We start from the raw sequence: 16065 nt of genomic DNA on the forward strand, positions 1-16065 counted from the left end.
ACCAAAATTTTAAGAGGAAACCAAGAACAAAGAGGTTGCCTGTATTTTTCCTTCCCAATGTGTTCCCTTAAATACCATGGGCCCAAGCTGTTAAGGGCACAATAACCAGCACTTCATATTTTCCCCGGAAACCTGTTGGTAGCCAGCGTAGATCTTTTAGAACCAGAGTGATATTGTCTCTATGGGATGTCTCAGAGACCAATCTGGCAGAAGTGTTCTGCACCAATTGCAGCTTACAGACTATGTACAAAGGCATCCCCATGTAGAGTGCATTGCAGTAGTTGCATTCTTCACACCTATCTCATTTATTGTCTTCTGCTCAGTCTCCCTCTGCCAATGATGCAGTCCAGACTTTAAGCCTCTTGAGGCAGGGTGGTTTGTCTTTTTCTGATGGTATTTTGTAAAGCAGAGGTTCCCGACCTTGAGTCCCCAGATGATGTTGGACTACAGTGCTGATCCTCCCCCAAACCCATTGTGGCTGGAGAGGATATTAGTTGTGAACCGACAACTTCTGGGGACTCAAGGTTGGGAACCCTCCTGTAAAGCACCACATGTATTGATGGTATAATATAAATAAGAGGAATGTAAGTGCAAAGGTTTTCGGGTAGGAGAACACTCTTGACAAAATCCTTATGATAGCTACCCATTGAAAGGTCTATTTACATAAGCATTATTTTGAGTAAGTCTTATCCTGTTTGGTACTGCCCAAACTTCTCCCTCTTTGTCTTTGTCTTCCTCCCACTTGTTAAACATCCTGGCTGCTGCCTTTTGGTACTCCTACTCTTGAGACTCTGTAGCTCATAGCGGCCAGTCAGCAGTTTTTATTCACTGCATATTGCAGTAACTGAATCTTTTAATTGGTATCTAACTATTATCTATTACTGAGAGTGAACTGCAGATTTATGAGCAAGGCCACTAGTTATTAATCATTACAATTTGGTATACTACCTTTTGATCTGATGTAGTGTCAGATCTGATGTACTTTTTGATATTTGTAATTTACAAATATAACAAAAACAACTAGACAATCTTAAAATTACAGTGCAAAAACCTGCCCCCATGCAGTCCTATAACAATAGCACAGTATCAGGAGATCAACCCTGTATTTATGGGCACAGCATGAAGAGGAGTGGCAAAAGCAAGTTTAACCACCTGATTCTTGCTAATTAGACCGAACTGTTCACTGAATTATATTGTAGCCTATGGAAGGTCAGTAGAGAGATAGCAGGATAGGTCTCAACCTGGAGAGTATTCCACAACTTAAAGACAGCAACGGAGAAGGCTCTGTCCTGTATATTCAGCAGTCTCTCTTCTTGAGGAACATCTCCAGACACAATAAATTGTAGTTGGGGAATGATGGGAGTGGTAGCTGAGCAACGTCTGGAGGAACCCAGTCTGGGAACCACTGATTTAGAGCTTAGTTAGGTTCCATCTGGCTCAAACAGAGCAATCACTACATTTAAAAACCAAAAAACATGCTTGCTAATTCTGCATTCTGATGGATGCACTCATTACTAATTTTGTATACTGGTTTGGGATGATGACTGGAATGCTGAAGTTGCACCTAAATACAAATGGCTTTTCCCCAGTGTTGGATGATGCCAACATTGACATGTGGCAGAAGCCTCAGTTGGCAACAGGTTCCCAGGAGATGTGAATGCAGAGAAATAGGCACATCTGATTGGACAGGGTACACACACGTACACTGTCTCTTATATGAAAGTCACATTCACGTGGGAAGCACCCGTTGGAGTGTTTCCCCTTTAGGAAATTGTTGTGTGTAATGTTCAATGAATATAGGTTAGTTGGAAGTGCTGACTTGCCTACTCACTTGAAATTTCTTACCTGTCTTATTTCCTTTTGCTATTTCACCAACTTTTTAAGATGGTGACTTGTTAATCTTCTGTTTGACCTTATTATTCCAGTCTAAAATAGGTTTACAATAACACTGATAGGACAGCATTCAAATGCAATATGGAAGAGGTTTTTTAGTACATATAGTTTCTCTGCCCCAACAAGCTTACGATTAAACATACTTAAGCACATCCTTTTAAGTTGCTTAAACGTCTGTAGCTCCGATTTGCAGGAAATCATATGTTTAAGTAGGTTTTCGTTATTTAATTACAACAGTGACCCACTAAAGTCTTGGATCCCATCTGCAATGAAGATGTAGTCAGCAAGGTTTGGAATGTCTAATTTCACAGGACATTAACATTGTGAGACTGTTGCATGCATATAATGTGCACAACCTTTTGAAGGCTTTCTGGCCAAAGAGAAGAGAACTCACCAGTCCAATGTACCTCCCATAACTGCTCCTCTTAATAGATATGGGAACTTCTCTTTGTCATGTCATTATCTGATCCTTCTTCGCACCGCTTCACCATTTCCCACTACTTTTGTAGGCCTGGAGTATGGCAGTGGCAGGACATCAGTCAGTGCTGAATGTATGTTCATCTTAGCTTTGGGGTAAATGAGGATACTACCTCTTTGATTCTATTTTTCTTTGTGTTTACAGTCATTGCATGTTTTCGTTTTCTCCTTTGGTGTCACACCCTCACTTTGTCCGTTCTTGAATGATCCCAGCCAACCAGGAATAAGAGGGAACATGACAACATAATCTAGGGGTGTGCATGAAATACATTTTGGCTTCAGTTCCGAGCTCAGAACACAATGCAAAATGCACGGGACGTCCTTTGGAACAACTGTTCAAATAGTTGTTCTGACAGTACAACCCTAGTCTGACCCTATTTCAAGCACCATTTAGGATTCCAGATGGCACTCAGAATAGCATCGGACATCTGACCTCACAACAGGTTGTTAAATTCCCAGCTCAGAACAGGCCCCCATCTTAGGGGCATTCTGTTCTGAGCTTGGAACCCTTGAAAACCTCAGAACATTTTGCACATCCCTAGCATAATAAAATAAGAACAGCCCTGCTGGATCAGGTCCAAGGCCCATCTAGTCCGGCATCTTGTTTCATACAGTGGCCCACCAGATGCCGCTGGGAAGCCCACAGGAGTTGAGGGCATGCTCTCCTGCTGTTACTCCCCTGCAACTGGGATTCAGAGGCATCTTTTCTCTGAGGCTGGAAGTGGCCTATAGCCCTCAGACTAGTAGCCGTTGATAGATCTCTCCATGAAGTTATGCAACCCCCTCTTAAAGCCATCCATGTTGTTGGCTGTCACCACATCTTGTAGCAGAGAATTCCACAATTTGATTATGTGTTGTGTGAAAAAGTACTTCCTTTTTGTTGGTCCTAAATTCTGTGGCAATCAATTTCATGGGATGACCCCTGGATCTAGTATTATGTGAGAAGGAGAAAAATTTGTCAACTTTCTCCACAGTGCATGATTTTATAGACCTCTGGCATGTCTTGGTGTAGTCATCTTTTTTCCCCTAAACCAAAAAGCCCCAGGTGTTGTAGCCTTGCCTCATAAGGAAGGTGATCTGGGCCATCTTGGTTGCCCTCTTCTGCACCTTTTCCCGTTCTACAAGGTCCTTCTTCTTTAGGTATGGTGAGAAGAATTGTACACAGTACTCAAGAGTGTAACCACACCATAGTTTAGCAGTTTTATTTTCAGTCCCCTTCCTAATGATCCCTAGCATGGAATTGACCTTTTTCACAGCTGCCACACATTGAGTCCAAACTTTCAATCAGCTGTCCACCACGACCCCAAGATCCCTCTCCTGGTCAGTCACTGACAGCTCAGATCCAATCAGTGCTTATGTGAAGTTGGGGTTTTCTTGCCCCAATATGCATCACTTTACACTTGCCAACACTGAACCTTATTTGCTGTTTTGTCACCCACTCCCCGCGTTTGGAGAGATCCTTTTGGAGCTCCTCACAAACTGTTTTGGATCCTAAATAGTTTGGTGTCTGCAAATTTGGCCACTTTGCTGTTTACCCCAACTTCTAGATCATTTATGAATAAATGTAAAAGCACCGGTCCCAGTACAGATCCCTGGGGGACACCACTTCTACTTCCCTCCATTGTGAAAACTCTCAATTTATACCTACCCTCTGTTTCCTATCCTTCAATCAGTTACTAATCCACACATGTACTTGTCCCCTTGTCCCATGACTGCTATGTTTTCTCAAGAGTATTTGATGAGGAACTTCATCAAAAGCTTTCTGGAAGTCCAAGTATACTGTGTCTACTGGGTCACCTTTACCCACACACCTATTGACACTCTCAAAGAACACCAAAAGGTTGTTGAGGCAAGATTTACTTTTGCAGAACCCATGCTGGTTCTCACACAGCAGGGCCTGTTCTATGTGCTTTACCATTTTATCCTTGAGAATGCTTTCCATCAATTTGCCCAGTACAGACTTTAAGCTAACCAGCCTGTAATTTCCCAGATCGCCCCTGGATCTCCTTTTGAAAATTGGTATTACATTGACTACTTTCCAGTCTTCCAGTACAGAGCCTGGTTGTAGGGATAAGTTATGTATTTTTGCAAGGAGGTCAGGAATTTCACATTTGAGCTCTTGGATGAAATGCTGTCTGGCCCTGGTGATTTGCTGGTTTTTAATTTTTCCAGACAGTTTAGAACGTCATCTCTTGTCACCTCTATCTGACTCTGTCCCTGAGAAGCCCGGTTTAGGAACAGGTGTATACTCAGTATCCAATGCCATGAAGACAGATTCAAAGAACTCATTTAGCTTCTCTGCAACCTCCATATCCTCCTTAATCCTTTTCACTCCCTCATTGTCTAATGGTCCAAATACCTCCCTGGCAGGTCTCCTGCTTCTGATGTATTGAAGTTTTTGTTATTCCCCTTTGTTTTTAGCTAAACATTTCTCAAACCTTGTTGTAAACTGCCCAGAGATGCAAGTTTTGGGCGGAATAAAAAAATAAAATAAATCCTCTTTTCTTCTCCCTTATTGTTATAGTGTTGTAGCTCTCAACTTGGCCTGCCCTCAGTGATGTTGTACATCCAAATCCATCAGATTGGATGCAGGACATTAATGAGGGCAGGTTAAGCTAACTGAGTTAGAGGGCAATGCCTTCTGCATAGCCATGCCCTCTCTGAATGTGTGAATACCTTCCTTCTGCCATGTAGATCTGCCGCCCCCTTCCACCCTGGCCCCTCAAAAAAAAAAAAAATTGTTAGAAGGGCTTTACACAAAAATTATCAGCAGTGGTGAAAAGTGCCTTGCCCTTTGGACTTGGTCTAGTGGTGATATATTTGTCAGCATTATTTTTTATTAAGTATATTTGTTTACCACCCCAAACGCAAGTTTCTGGGCAGTTTACAACAAATATAAAACAAATTAAAACAGTTTACAGCCACAATTCTAGTTAAAAAGCTTGTGTGAATATATATCTCAAGAGTCTTCTTCAAAACTGTCAGAGATGGGGACGCTCTTACTAGTGCAGGGAGTGCATTTCAAAGCCTCAGGGTGGCATACAGAAGGTCCCTGAGTAGCCAACAGATGAACTATTGGCAACTGCAGATGGGTCTCCTCAGATTTATGTCGGCGACAGGGCACATAACAAATAGATTCTCTGAAGTACCCCAGGCCTAAACTGCTTAGGGCTTATAGGTTATAACCGGCACTTTGTATATGGTCTGGAAATATATTGGTAGCCAGTGTAGTTCATTTGATATAGGAGTAATATGGTCCGTTCAGGATGATGCAGAGGCCAACCTGGCAGCCACGTTCTACACCAAATGCAGTTTCTAGACTAGTAATCAAGTCTGGAGGTTACCAGCATACAGTATGTACTACTGTTTTAAGGCTGTTTGTCTCAAACGGATACAGCTGGCATATCAGCCAAAGTTGATAGGAAGGATTTCTGGCCACTGCCTCAGCCTGAGACACCAGAGAGAAGTTTAGATCAGGAAATATGAGCATCAGGAAGGATGCAGTGATCAAATTCCCAAGCAATAATATGTAAGTCGTTCAATTAATTTACTGTCCTTTATCTCTTCCCTCAAATCTGCTCTTAGTTTTGCCCTGTTGCTGCTATTCATGCTATATTTTCATCGGATGCCATTGCCATCTTCTAAATGTTTGTATCTGCATGTCTAAACTTGCTTTGGCTGCTTGGTTTTTCTTTGGAATCTGATTTGGTTCTTAATTTTATAATAATTCACTGATGAAACAGTCTTGGTTTTGCCCATTATACTATTAGGTTGCCTTCTAATAGAACACATATGCTCAGTGTTCTTTAATGTTCCAAACAGAATGCTGATGTTTTATCTTCAGTGCATTCTATAGTATTTTCTCTTGATCTTGTTTTTGACTGACTTTATTGGAGTGGGAAGGGAGAGAGAGTTCCTTTTTCAGCCTTGGAGGAGGAGGAGGAAGGGAGAATAGTCTATCATACACAGTTTTTGAATGTGTTGATTATCACTGGAAATTGGGTACTGCAGTCCAATTAGGTCTCATCCAGAAGTCTGACTTTAGAGCATTCTGACCAAAAGATACCTGCCTTTATTGAAAGCTGTTGTCTGTCTTGTCGACAATGCGCTCTTTCCTGTCCAAAGAGTTGGGTAGATTGGACAGAGGGTAGAACAAAGGTAAAAACACATGTGAAGACTTGTTTCTGTGTGAGTTATAAACATGAAATGTCTTTGTAATAGTTACCTAGTAAAGAGATCCTGTTTTTAGAAAAGAACCCCCCCCCCATAATTTGCAGGTATATTTTTCAAGTGTTTTGAAATACTCCTGTAGTGATGTGTGTAGAAAGCAAGACAGAGAGTACATGTATGTATTCTTTCTCTCTGCTGTCCTATATTTGATACTGGTGCATTTTAAGGTCACTAGCTTAAATGACTCTTTCCTTCCAATAGGAAAATTAAAAAGACTATCCATCTTGAAGGTTGACCAGAATCGGCTTGTTCAATTATCAGAAGCAATAGGTGACTGTGAAAGCCTTACTGAATTAGTTCTTACAGAAAACCAGCTGCTGGTAAGTATGGTTTTAGCTCTTAAAATGGATGGCAGTAATTAAGTCTTTTGCCATGTACTGACTCATTTTAATTTCAGCATCTTTATTTTACGACCTTATGACTAGTACAATGAAATGACAGAGAGCTGAATTAGTACCTTCAGTGTGCATAAAGACAATTTTGCATAACTTAAAGGCTGTTGCCCTGCAAAAACATTGACTTAACTGTTGCAATAGAATCTGGCTTGTAGCAAACTCTCCAGCAAAGATCCCCGCCTCTCCCCCCGCCCCCCACACACACAAATGAGAGAGAAAGAGAGAGAATGAGAATGAATGTCCATGCCACATGGTGAGGTAGGGTTATTTTGCAATGCTTCGTTCACTTCCCTCCTCAACTTGCATGATATTTCATAATAGAACACTTCAAACAACTTAAATATAAAAATGTGCTAATGGCTTTGGGCCATGATTTCCCAAATGCTGATGGGGAGTGGGTGGGGTTTGTAGTATACATACCTAACTGCAGCTATCTAATTTTGGAGGAAGAGTGTTTTTAATCTGAAGCCTTCCAAATTTGTTGACGTGAAAGCATAACTGATAACCTGATGCGTTCATCTAAATACATGGCCTGGGGACACTGTGTGTTGTCCATTTCCCTGACTATATGGGATTATTGAAGCAAGCTTAAGAGCATTATCTTTTTTTTTTTTCATCTGGCTGAGGATGTTTCAGTGAGCTTGTGATAGATTTGGGTGGGAAGAGGGGGAGGTGTATCAATGAGCAGGAGGAAATGTAGTGGTGATAGGTGGGGGCGGGGGGCGGATAAAGAGTTTCGGAAGCATGAGAAGCCTAATTCCCACCCCACTTCTGGTCTTGTTCCCAGCCAAAGAAATCTTGGTTGAGCCACTGGGCTTGGTAGTACTTATTAATGCCAGGTCAGTACATTACAATCCAGAACTTAGTTCCAGATGAGAGGGCTGACCCGGGTTGTATTCTGTGCAACACTATGAGTTGGAGTTGCAATGCTTCAGTCTATAGGAATTAAATCCCTCTTACCAGTTCCCAGTTCAATATAGCTTCCATTTTGAGAGTTTGCACTTGTGGTTTGGTCTCAGGACAAGTTAGGGATTCTGTTGATGTACCATCCTCTCCATTGCCTAAAAGTCTCCCTGCCTGAGTTGGACAAATAATGCTGACGGCCCCCAGGACTTAACTTCAGCAGTCATGAGGAAGCCATGAATCATTTGTCAATCATTTGACAAGTTAGGGATTCTGTTGATGTACCATCCTCTCCATTGCCTAAAAGTCTCCCTGCCTGAGTTGGACAAATAATGCTGACGGCCCCCAGGACTTAACTTCAGCAGTCATGAGGAAGCCATGAATCATTTGTCACGGTCAAATCATTTATAGTTACTCAACCACCGGTCCCTGGACCGCTGCCGGTCCACGAAGGGTGGAGTGCCAGTCTGTGACTGGGAGTCAATCCCACCCCCAAACAACTGCAATCAAGGCACTCACTTCTTCTTCTTTGCCATGTGCAAAATTGAGGAAGAGGAGGAACATCATGGAGGTGCAGAACCCTACTTCCGCCTTGCCTCCACGTGCTTCTGAGATCTTCCTACAGCTATCTTATTCCCTGTCTTTACAGTTTCAAACTGTATGCAGTGCGGGGGCATTGAGGAAAAGGTATGGCAGTGGGCACCACTTGAAGGCCTGCTGGTTCTTCCATGCACACTGTTTCCAGCCAAAGGTTGGTTGATTGAAACCCAGCTGCCTGTTGCGGCCGAGGCGCCTTGAGCAGGAAAGCTGTTTCCCTCTTGCATCGGTGGGGCATTGTGGTCACTCGGCCCCCTGTAACCCCCTGGTCTGCACCACCGGTGGAAGACGGCGGTCCCCTTTGTGACCTTGCCAGGGGATGGAACCTCTGGCCGGGATCATACTGTGGTGAGGGCTAAGCAGCGGAGGGAGGGAGGAGGGCCGCCTTGGCTTGGGATTTGCAGAAAGGGAGTGCAGGTGGACCTTCCTCGGGGGAGGGCGAACAAGTACGTGTACCAAGGAGGGCTAAGTGGCGGAGGGAGGTGGTGTGGTGTGGGGGAGAGGCAAGATACCATTTTGTGCATTCATGCAAAAGGGTCATTGGATGAATGGCACAGGGATGAAGTGATCCTGGGGATTTGATGCCCAGCGCGGTTCGTGTCCGATCCCAACCGATTTAAAACCAGCTGCCTGTTGCGGCCAAGGCACCTTGAGAGGGAACGCCGTTTCCCTCTTGCATTGGTTGGGCGTTGTGGTCCCTCGGCCCCCTATAACCCCCTGTTCTGCACCGCCGGTGGAAGACGGTGGTCCCCTTTATGACCTCACTGGGCGAGAGGGACATCCTCTGGCCGGGATCATGCCGTGGTGAGGGCTAAGTGGTGGAGGGAGAGAGGGGCAGGGTGCTGCCTTGGCTCACCTCGCAGCGACACATGGGCAGCATGTGGGACCACGTGAGCTGCGTGGCTCCCAAGGCAGGCTGGTGTGATTGGCGCACACTGATTGTTGAGAGGGGGGCACAGAATCGCGTGCTGTGAGAGAGGATGGGGGAACACCTGCTACACTCTGGTGAGCTAGCAAAACAGCAGCAGCTCTGGGACCCAGGCGACCTTATGAGTGCGGTTCAGTGCACCATTGCCTCTCCCACCCTGAACAGTGCCTCATCTCCCCAGCGGGGAAGACGAGGCATCCACCACTACAACACCCCATGCCCCCTGCCATCTCAGAATCACCCCCTTCCCTTTAATGCCAGGTCCCCACCACTCTTCTTCACATTTTCTTTCACCATTAAAAAAAACAAAACCATTCCCAGCACCTGCCACGTAACCGTTTTTAAGGAGTTTTGGAGGAGCTGTGTGGGTTTCATTAGGTCCGCCTCAAAGTACACATCTAAGAGCAGGATCCAGATCAAGCCAGGTGATCATGACCACGCAGCATTGACACAAATGAGAGATGACTAAATTAATTTCAGTGGGTGGTCCTGACTAACATCGTCCGGATCCAGCCCTGCGACTACACAACTCCTGCTAAAACTCCCATCTCTATCAAGGAAGGGTTAAACTGTAGACTTCGGGCTCTACTGATAACTTGCCTAGCTCTCCTCTCCTCACCTCCTTTTTGCTTTGCTTGACATCCAGCCTGATGAAGAGTTTTGGGGAGTTCAAAAGCTTGCTTGTGTGTTGTTTTCATTGGCCCCATGTAGCTTCTGAATTTTTCTAATGGCCCAACATCCCCTCTCCACTGAGTAGTCACAAGCACCCCCATCCCGCACATATTGGAGACATATTTGTTCATCCAGGCTTTTAGATTCAGGGGTTTTCAACCTTGAGTCCCCAGATGTTGGTAGACTTCAACTTCCATAATCCCCAGCCATAATGGCCAAATGCCATTGTGGTTGGGGGTTATGGGAGTTTAAGTCCACCAACATCTAAACCCCTAATATTCCATGTTTGCAAAAGATTCCAAATTTAATGATTTTAATGCTTATATTATTTTAATTGTAAACTGCCCAGAAATACAAGTTTTGGGCAGTATAGAAGTCTGATAGATAGATAGATAAACTTAAATTTGAAACCCCTTTACTAACTGCTGGTCCAGGAAACTATGCATGAAGAATGTAGCGGTCCTTGACTCCAGAAAGGTTGAGAAACTATTGGCAGCCCCTAATCTCTGTGGTTTTGAGGGACAACTGGTTTGGATGGTTTGGCTCAAGTATTTGATGGATTAAACTTGAGACCTGTATGACCATGGTTGTGCCTCTGAAATGTAGTCTCTAAAGTATACTCTTGGAGAAACTTGGGCTCAAGAAGCACATGATATAGAGTGCACTCACTGAATGGTCAGCTGTTCTTATATTAGCAATGTGCATGAATTACGATTTGAACAGTGATTCGCAGCACAGCCTTGGCACCCTTAAAAGGGAGCAGAGCAGGTCCATACCTGCTCCTCCACTCGCCACAGCTTCCCTGTTTGGGCAGTGCCCCCACTCTCACCTGCCATTGTGCACTGACAGCATGCACATGGCCTTAGCACGTGCACAGCAGTCATGTGCATACCACCGTTGCACAAGGGCAGCTGGTGGGAGTGCTGTTGGTACACCCAAACAGGAAGCTGCAGCATGTGGCAGAGGAGCAGGTATGGACCTGCTCTTCTTCCCTTTTAAGAGTGCTCAGGCTGTGTTGCAAATCACTGTTTGAATTGTGAATCGTGCACATCCCTATTTTAGGTTAACTTATGTCTGTAACATACCAGCAAATTGAACAGTCTTGCCCATTCCCAAATGCAGTCACTGCCATCTACTGCTGGAGGAAACGGCACCCTTCAGCTATGTGCCTGAGACCAGTGAAAGGTCCACACCTTCCATCACAGGCACTTCGTTCCCCAGCCAGAGAAGGCAGGAGCAGTAGTGACCAGACAGGAGAGCAGCTGGGAAGGGGCAGGAGTGACATATCAACATTGGTCTGCTGGTATCCTAGAGACAGGTGTCAATGTGAAAACAGACTTCACACCCGGCGTTATTCCTATATTATGTGTGTCTTCAGCTGAGACCATTCTTACGTCCAGTGTTCCACCATGATGCAATAGGCAACTGTCTGGGAACAGAGTTCCACAACTGATCTGCTTGCATCCCATTGCCCTGTATTTTTTTTCTGTTGGGTGAATTGGCCCCACATGTGTGTTCCTGATGGTGAAGGGGGGGAAAGGGAAGAGTTTGCAGACAACTTTGACCAAATGATTCAAAGCAAATGGAGTTGGCACGTGTCTACCTGCAAACAGTGGGAGGACCAGTACTTTCAGCATGCTTCTTCTGGTCCTCTTCCCATTCTGTTGATTCTACAGGCCTCTTGCCCCAAGTGTCAAAATGGGCCTGAACTCCAGGCCTTTACAACATGTTATGACAAAATGTAACAACTCAGCAGAAATGAAATATGCATACTTTGTGATGTGTATAATGTATTTCAGTAATGTGCATCTTGATTACTTAGTCACAGAAGCCTTCTTCAGGTGTTAGTCCTCTATGGAAGACCAATATGCAGAGAGGACAAATGGCAGTGCATCAGCACAGAAAGCTTTACTAGGTTCTTAATCACAGGAAGAACTCTCCCCATGGTTATCCCTGCCTCACACAAACAAGCGCTGAATGCATGGACATCTCGGGGGAGTGGCCAAGGAGCCTGCCAGCACAGCAGGTGTTGCTAGCCCATGAGCTCCCCTTTGTCCTCTCCACACATGGGTTCTCCAGAGAGGACCAGTGCCTGAAAAAGGCTATCGGAATCCTTTCTGGTGCAGAGCTTTTGACTTGTTTGATAGCTTGGGGTACAGGTTACACAACACTGCCAATATTCTAGGACAGAGTTTCTTAACCTTGGCCCTCCAGATGTTGATGGACTACAACTCCCACCATCCCAAGCCATATCCATTGTGGCTGGAGATGATGGGAGTCGTAGTCCATCAATATCTGGGGGCCCAAGGTTAAGAAACCTAGGATTATGCCCTTGGAAAATTGAAGCACCTGTCTGCTAGTACACCTGATCTCCCAAATAGCCTGCTTCATGTGGTAAACTTATTTTGAAAATCAATGGTATTTAAAGGTTGCTGATGTTGCTGTGTTTAAATCTCAAACAGACTCTTCCGAAGAGCATTGGACAGCTGAAGAAGTTGAATGTATTGAATATTGACAGAAACAAACTAGTGTCTTTACCCAAAGAGGTAAGTGGTATCCATGTCCCTCATCTCTGTTGGGGATACTGACAGGCATGTAAGGCACTATCTAGCTTTCATTCAGCTAGAAGGAAATAGTGAGAAGGGGTTAAACTATCTTGGGTAGCAGTTCCTGAAAGAGCTGGATGAGAGTGGAAGGAAATACATAAACATAATGAAGTCAGAATGGTGAAATGTGACAGCATGGGACTGAAACTGGATAGCTTTACATTTTCTATGAAATGTGCTGTGGCTGATGTTTGTCCTGAGGCTTAGCCAAAACTTCTCCCAGTCCTGGGCTTCCAGGCTGTGAAGGGAAGGCAGCTTTCAGTGCTGTCAGTGTCTTTTCACCCTGAAATAGCTAAATGTTAAGTACCAAGTTTCAACGCAAGTTGAAGGTTAGCTGCTTTTACTAGGGTAGTGTCCTGGAACACTAATTTCAGATGAATGTGTGGTGTTTCATCATAATATACTTGAGACTCTCAGACCATTATGAGCATTACTGGTTAGCTATTTAGCTTTTTGTGAGGGAAGTTATTATAGTTCAGCTCAAGGTCACAAGTTCTGAAATTGCACTGGGTCGTGGTAACAAATTGAATAATGCAGTTGGATCCATAAACCAAGTCTGCAGTTTGTTTTTTGTTATACATCAATGAGAGTGCACCTCACAGTTGACAGAGTGGATCATCACAGCTGTTAATCTGGTTCATGGTGCAAATGAGGGAGTTTCTGTATTGCAGAATGGTTGCATTGTTTCTGTTCTGATAGACTAAACGATGCCAGAATCTCAGAGGAATGGAGCCCTGCCATCAATATGATTGCTTTGTAGCCCCAGGAATTGGATCATCCTACCCTATAGTACAGATAGTTCTCGGACTACCCTATAGTACTGCTAGTTTGTGTACATTTGCTCTGCATATTTGGTTTTGGTAGGCTTGGATGTGGCTCCCAAGAGGTAGCGTTGCATTGCACCCCCAGCCCCACTGAAGACAGGACATGCTTAGGTGGAGTAAAAAAGAGCCACTTTATTAATGTACAGCAGAATAAGACTTGCAACGATATACCTAACTAACCAGAGTATGGGTACTCTCCCAGTGTGGGACCGCCTCCTAGGGAGGGCTGATTCACACCAGGGCGGAGGGCCAGGCTCTGATTCGGTCAGGTGCCAGGTCATGACTTCCTCTCGCTGCAAGGCTTTCCACCACTGAGTGGGAGGGGACAACCTGACCCACTCACAACTCAAGCCACCAAACTCTGAGCTGGTGAGTCGACCCACCCCCTGAGTGGGGGCCATTCCTAATCCTCCAGGCCGCAAAAGCCCTGAAGAGCTGTTTCTTGCCCCACCCAGTCCACCCCAAATGGCCCTCCAGCTGAAAACCATTAATCAATCTACCTATCCAACACCCACACTCCCCTACCACACCTCTGTTTATCCCCACTTACCCACCCCCCTAGGGCTTCCTGAATACCTCGCTGCAAGGAACAGTTCATTCCCCCAATCAGTCAAATTTACTTCATCCCCCCTGTACAGTGAAGCTTCCTGAACCTAAATGCCAGGATGTGGGATAAAGGTCTTGCCCCGCAGCAAGCTGATGTCATTGCCCCCTAGGCAAATGACTAGCACATGTGTTGGCCCCAATGGTGTAATCATCCAGCAGTGAAGTGTCAGCTCCAGCAGCATGCTGATGTCATCACCCCTTAGGTGAAGGACTAGGAGTACCAAGGCCCTGCCCCGCAACAAGCTGATGTTGCCCCCCAGGTGAATGATTAGCACATGTGTTGGCCCTAGCAGTGTCGTCATACAGCAGTGACTAGCCGGTGTCATTGTCCCCAGGTGAATTACTAGCACAAGCCAATGTTATTGCACCCCCAGGCGAATGATGAGGAGTACCAAGGCTTCGTCCCATAGCACATCAGTGTCATTGCACCCCAGGCGAATGACTAGCCGACATCATTGCCTCCCAGGTGAATGGTTAGTAATCCTCCAGCAGTGGTAAGAAAGGTTCCATGGCGTTCCTTGGTAGGGGTGTGCATGGAACCGCACAGCTGCGGTCCGGCACTGTGGAGGGGGTTCCCTTAAGGGCGGGGAGGGTTTATTTACCCCTCCCGCTGCTTTGCTCCCTCCAGCGCTCGTATTTACTGTAGAAATTGGGGCGGCAGGATACCTCCCTGCCGCCCCTTGCCCCTCCGCAATGCAAAAGGCTCCGGCAAGCCTTTTGCGCACATGCATGTGCCTTTTGCATTGCGGAGGGGCAAGGGGTGGCAGGGAGGTAAGTAAACCCTCCCTGCCCTTAAAGGAACCCCCTCCACCCGGACCGAACCGGCCAGGTCCGAACCGGTCCGGACGGTCTGGAGGCCTTTACAATGGCGTCCGGACCCGTCCAGACCCATCCCTATTCCTTGGCTCCATGGCATTCCTAGATGCCCCCAGCCAGTCCATCTCCGCATCAGGGTGTCGACATAGGTCAGCCTACCTGAAGAGGGGAAGGAGGCTGCCAGTAGTTTGCAAAACAAAGACAAGTTAGCACATCCATCTGGAAAGCCCCCCTTACCCCCTTACCGCTGTAGCAGACATATGTAGCGGTGCCAGATGTCTGTAGCAGACGTATGACATTGGGGCAGCTTCCTCAGTGGCAACAGCAGCGATGTATGCAGATACATCGCTGCTGTTGCCACTGAGGAAGCCGCCCTGATACTCTGCCGGACTGAGGCTCCCCACTCCCTAGTGCCTAGGTCAAAGACAAGCATGACTTGTTAGGGTGGATTGTTCAAATTGGACTTGACAAGGAAAGAGAAATCTACCATGCTCACCGTAATATGAAAGAGACTCCTGTGCTTGCGATGGGGGGAATTAATCAAGGACTTAAAATACAGCCATATAGAGGGGCTACATCCAGATGTGACCATTGCCTGTATGCTAAAGGTGTGGAGCCTACCTCATTTACGGGAGAGGAGAAAGTGTCACAGTGCCCCCCCGCAAGCTGTGGAGCCCACCTTCATCAAGAGAGAGAAAGAGTTGCAGCACCCCTTGGGTTGATTCACAGTGAACTGCCAGAAGAAGGCAAGGCCCCACATACTCACTTTTATTGTTGCACTGGCCAGTAACAAATTTAGAAGAAAGCCTCGGAGACTTAAGACCAGAACTGAATGGTGTGACTGAGGGGAGGTTCAGCAAACAATTTTGGGGGAGAAGCCATGAGGACTGCAACTGGTGCTTCTGAAATGTGTAATGTTGTGAGAAGACAGGTGTGCAGACTTACATATATCTCATGCCAGCCAGTGAACCCGATCCAGCTCCAGTTTCAGAAAGGGTTGCGCAGCCTGAAATGGCTCGACAACGGGATTCCACCCAAAAGACCCCCACTCATTATCAGGAGTGAAAGGTTACCGGAGACAGTCAGTGTGGCTATGCTTATCCTTTAATAATATTAGG

At 45.7% G+C, this 16065-nt stretch overlaps 1 protein-coding gene across 7 annotated transcripts in view; it reads left to right on the top strand.

The window, feature by feature from the left end:
• Positions 1-16065, top strand: part of LRRC1 (leucine rich repeat containing 1) — a 150132-nt gene that overhangs the window by 80460 nt on the left and 53607 nt on the right. For all 7 annotated transcript variants that reach the window (XM_053286404.1, XM_053286400.1, XM_053286401.1 and 4 more), the window contains exons 9-10: positions 6802-6920; positions 12558-12641. In XM_053286404.1, coding sequence (XP_053142379.1) covers positions 6802-6920; positions 12558-12641 — 203 coding nt within the window. The remainder of the gene's footprint in view (positions 1-6801; positions 6921-12557; positions 12642-16065) is intronic.

The sequence above is a fragment of the Hemicordylus capensis genome, chromosome 1 (assembly GCF_027244095.1).
Source record: "Hemicordylus capensis ecotype Gifberg chromosome 1, rHemCap1.1.pri, whole genome shotgun sequence".
Taxonomy (NCBI): Eukaryota; Metazoa; Chordata; class Lepidosauria; order Squamata; family Cordylidae; genus Hemicordylus; species Hemicordylus capensis.